This window comes from Hipposideros armiger, unplaced genomic scaffold, assembly GCF_001890085.2.
Source record: "Hipposideros armiger isolate ML-2016 unplaced genomic scaffold, ASM189008v1 scaffold_191, whole genome shotgun sequence".
NCBI lineage: Eukaryota > Metazoa > Chordata > Mammalia > Chiroptera > Hipposideridae > Hipposideros > Hipposideros armiger.
The window spans coordinates 344953-349327 of NW_017731541.1; the positions used below are offsets into that span (position 1 = coordinate 344953).

Below are 4375 nucleotides of genomic sequence, written 5' to 3' on the forward strand. Positions count from 1 at the left end.
GGACATTTCATACGTGGGAGTCCGTTGGACCACGAGCATCTCTCCTGAACTAGCTGGGCCTCACACGGACGCGGGTCTTGGGGGACGTGATGGAAAGGGATGCTGGCCTCTGCACGAGGTCCCTGGGGTCCCAGTACACGAGGATGGGGGACACAGCGAGGGAGAGAGAAGTGGGAGGTGGTGACACCGGTGTGTAGGGGGGACAGGACCTGGCGAGGGCGCGCTGAGCGAGGGGCCCCTGGTTCAGGAGGGCTCTGGGGGGCGGCACAGGGAGCTGGTGATACAGGGGAGGCGTGTGCACAGCGGCCTAGGTGCCCCTCTGAGTCCCAGGGCCGCGCGGGGCAAGCAGCCCCCGAGGGCCATGTCACCAGGAGTCAGGTGAGGGCCCCTCATGGGGTCTGCCCCAGGGGTCTGGCCAGGCGGCACTAGGACCCTGTGTTCTAGAAATCTTTTTCTGACAGTGACATTCTACTTAGGAGGCTAGAATCTACCGTGGCGTGAAGCGCAGTAGTGAGGGATCCGAGAGGTGAAATTCTTACTTCAGGGGACCCAGCTGGGTCACACTGGTAGTTAGGATTGCCTTGTGTCAACCGGTGTGACCCAGGAGAGGTGGCTCTGGGGGTGAGAGTTGGGGGTGGGCTCAGAGTTGTCCCCTTTCCTGATGGCCGCCTGACCCTTGGCGTCCTGAGGTTCCTGTCTGCTTCCTCTCGAACTGCCGCCCTGAGGGGGCGCCTTCCCTCTCTGGGTCGGAATCTGTGCCTCCCTTTTAAGAAGACCCCCCACCCCCATCCTGTGGTCCAGTTGCTGGCCTGTCACCCTCCCGACTCTCCCTGGCACAGAGGGCGCCCCGTGAGGATGGACCTGGAGGCGGCCCGCTCACCGAGGCAGGTGTGCGCTCAGCACCACAGGTTTCTGTTTTAGAAGTACAATATGTTCGTGAAATGCTTGTCACTTCCTGTTTCTTGATTTTGCTGCTTGGAATTGGAATTGCACAGTAAGCTGCTTCCAGATGAGTGAGATTGGCTGACGTGCACTTGGCAGGTTTGGACCCCACCTTTATCTGTGCCCTCCATTTTTTTGGACAGCCTTCTGCCCTGGAGGTCGATGGTGCGAAGGCCACGGCTGGCGCTACAGCTCTGATACAGACCTATGTCCCGCGGGCGTTTCTCAAAGCCAGCAGTGGGCGTGAGCTGAGCTACGCTGTCCCCAAGGACGCCGACCGAGCCTGCTTCAAAGGACTCTTCCAGGCTCTGGAACAGAACCTCCATCGTCTGCACATGACGGGCTACGGGGTTTCTGACACCACATTGGAAGAGGTACCCAGAGGCGCTTTTCTCCTGTAGTCCTTTACTTGCCTCGGCGATGCGCCGTGGGGAGGCATGGGGAGGGGGTGGAGGACGCTGTCATTTCTGTTTATTCTCAGGCTCTGATGTGTGTCAGGCACAGCGTGAGCCAATCCGGAATGTTATGCACCTGACTGTTGTTCTTTAAGGGAAGCAGGCATTTTTATATTTGAGAGCGTTGGTCTTTAATCCAGAATCACTCGGTGTCCAGACACGGGTGGCAGTTGGCTGGCTGCATGTCCTCACCAGGGCGCCTTCTCTCGCCACTCTGGACCGTGTTTTGCCCCGGAGCCCGTGGCCCCACAGTGGCCCCACGCTGGGCAAAGGAGAGGTGCAGAAGGTCAGGCAGCCGGCCACTGCTGACCCCTGGCCAGCCCCCCAAGCCCCAGTTCCACGCTCTCCCCTCACTTGGGACTGAGCTGGTGGGTGCCAACACTCAGCATGGCTTCTTTGTATACAAGCGAACGGCCAGTGGGAGTCAGATCAGGCGTCTCCTCCGGGAGGAAACCGCTGCAGCCCAGTGCGGGCCTGGGGCCGCCTCTGCCTGGGCCAGGTGTGGGCCTGCCTTTTGCAGCGCTATTATCTGTAGGAAGCACAGCAGACTGAAAATAAAAAGCAGGTGCTACAAGTTAAAATAAAAAGCCTGGGAAGAGCCCTGGACCACTTTCTCTATATGACCCAGAAGTAGTGATAGTGTCCAGTCAGGTGGGTAATTAGTAGTTGGTACCGAGGGCCGAAGACACCATGAGGAACTTCAGCCGCAGGAGTTAAAATGCCGTGGCTTTTGGGTGGTCAAAGCCCTGACTGTCACACACACTGTTTGTTCAGATCAAATAATATGCTGTCCTGAGCACAGATTACNGACATTTCGGAGTGTAGCTAACCGGCCTGCCGTTGTCCTCTGCGTTCACACAAACACGTGTGTGTGTGTGATGTTTTCTTACAAAACGGGTGTCATAGGCACAAAACTTTGCAATCCGAGCTTTCACTGGCTTTTTGCCAGTATGCAATGTGCCCCTTGATTTTGGTAAAGAAAGACTTTGGAATTGTTCATGCATCTCACTCGTCCAGGCCGCCCCCGGGAGCACAGGTGTGGCAGCACCTGGGGGATGTGGGAGCCCTCTCGGTGAGTCTGCATCTCCTTCGCAGGGTCGTCTGTGCAGAACGGGACGGGAACGCTGGATGGAGGCCCCCTGGGCGTCACCCTCGTGTCTGTGACCAAGGAGCACCAGCCCGGCAGGGCGGCTGTCCGAGACCTGACCGTCACCTTCCACAGCGGCCAGATCAGCGCCCTTCTGGGCAGCAACGGCGCCGGGAAAACCTCCGTCATGTGCGTCCCTGTCACCCCCGAACACACAGCCTTGGTTCTCAGAAACACCTGTTTACTGGGAGACAGGAGGCCAGGCCTCTTCCCGTGTTTTGAGTCTCAGTGCGGTGTGGGCACAGAGGGAAACTGGAGCCCTCAGCCCCCGGCCACCCTCAGGTCTGGGGCCGACAAGCGGAGCAGGAGAGAACTTCTTCCCTACGAATAGCTCGCCTGTTTTTACTTTAGGTTTTGAAAGTCCTAGGACCCTTTTCATTTTTCTCCTACTAAGTTTAATTTTGCTTGTATTTCTGTAGAAGGATGAAACTCGGAATGAGGTTTGCAATTTTTTTGAACACCTGAGTATTTTTTTTTTTTCGTGTTCTAATTTCATGTGGTTGGCAGTTGTTTTGAGTTTGGGTTTATAATCCACTGGCTCCAGATTTAATTGAAGAATCAAATCGTGTGATCCCAGAGAAGTAACAAGCTCAGACATTCGTGGTCCACAGAATGGCCTGAGCTGCCTGTGGAAATGGTGGCTATTTAAGGTTAAACCACCAAAATTATCGAATTTCTCTATTGAACAAGTCACTTTCTTTTTGTTGTTTCTTTCAATAGTACTGCTTAATTAAATAATGAAAAGGCCTCTTTTCTACCTTATTAAGAAAGGTGGAAATATAAACATACATAAGTCTTCAGAAATCTCACACTGAAAACAAACTGAAAGACAGCACAGGAAGCCATCTCCTTTCCTCGGATGCTGAAACGGCTGCAGGTCCCGCTGTGCATCGCTTTAGTGTGCAGTTCGGGGATGTGAATGTTACACAAATAATGGCCAGAAAAGCGGCGTTCCTCGTCGTGCTCTTACCAGCGCATTTCTGTCCAGGAAGAAAGAATTGAAGGTGGAGTTTTCTCTTGTTTCAAGGCTCTGACTGCGTCCCTTTAGTGGGTGTTGGAAGGACATCTTGAGGCATCCTAGGGGTCTCCTCCCCCAGTGGCTCTAGTCAGCAGGCTCAGAGGCCAGTTCACAGACTGGTCGTCGCCCGAGAGCGTGAGGAATGTGTGTACACTGTTCTGTCGTGCCCCCCAAAGGTTTGGAAAAATACAGTGGACAGCTGTCAGTCAGGCCCACTGAGGCGATGCCTGTGCACTAACAGTGGCCGTTGAGAGGCCAGTTTGATGAGCTTGTCACGTGTGGCTGATGCTGGGAGGGGCCAGGTGGAGACACAGGGCAGCCTGGCCTCCCAGGTTTCCTGCACCCTCTGTGACCGCGGCCCCCAGGTGACACCCGTGTTTGACTCATTGCTGGACGGAAGTTTGCACTTCCTAGCGTTTCTTGTGAATGGAATCGTACGTGGCCTTTCCCGCTGAGCGGACGCCCGCAGAGCCAGACGTGCTCGGTGCTGTGAGGCCTTGTCGCCGCGTGGCCCTTATGTTCGCTGTGTGGAAGGACCGCGGTCCGTCCTTTCACCTCTTGGTGGCAGCTGAGGTCGTTTCCAGTTGTGGGAGATTGTAAACAAAGCTGCTATGAGCATTCAGGTGGATACTTCTGTGTGGACACGTTTTAACGTCTTTCATGTAAGCCTTAGGAGTGGATTTGCTAGGCCCTGTGGTAGGGGTATGTTTGACTTTTTAGAATGAGAAAATGGCGTAAAGCCACCAATAAGCTTCCCGAAACGAGGCGGCAGAATGAGGCAGTCCTCGGGCCTCCGCCGGCCACGTGGACAGG

General features: G+C 55.1%; 1 protein-coding gene across 1 annotated transcript in view; it reads left to right on the plus strand.

Moving 5' to 3' along the window:
• ABCA13 (ATP binding cassette subfamily A member 13) overlaps positions 1-4375 on the plus strand; it is a 235256-nt gene that overhangs the window by 110152 nt on the left and 120729 nt on the right. The window contains exons 30-31 of the mRNA XM_019652970.1: positions 840-888; positions 1086-1316. Of these exons, the coding sequence (XP_019508515.1) occupies positions 840-888; positions 1086-1316 (280 nt within the window). The remainder of the gene's footprint in view (positions 1-839; positions 889-1085; positions 1317-4375) is intronic.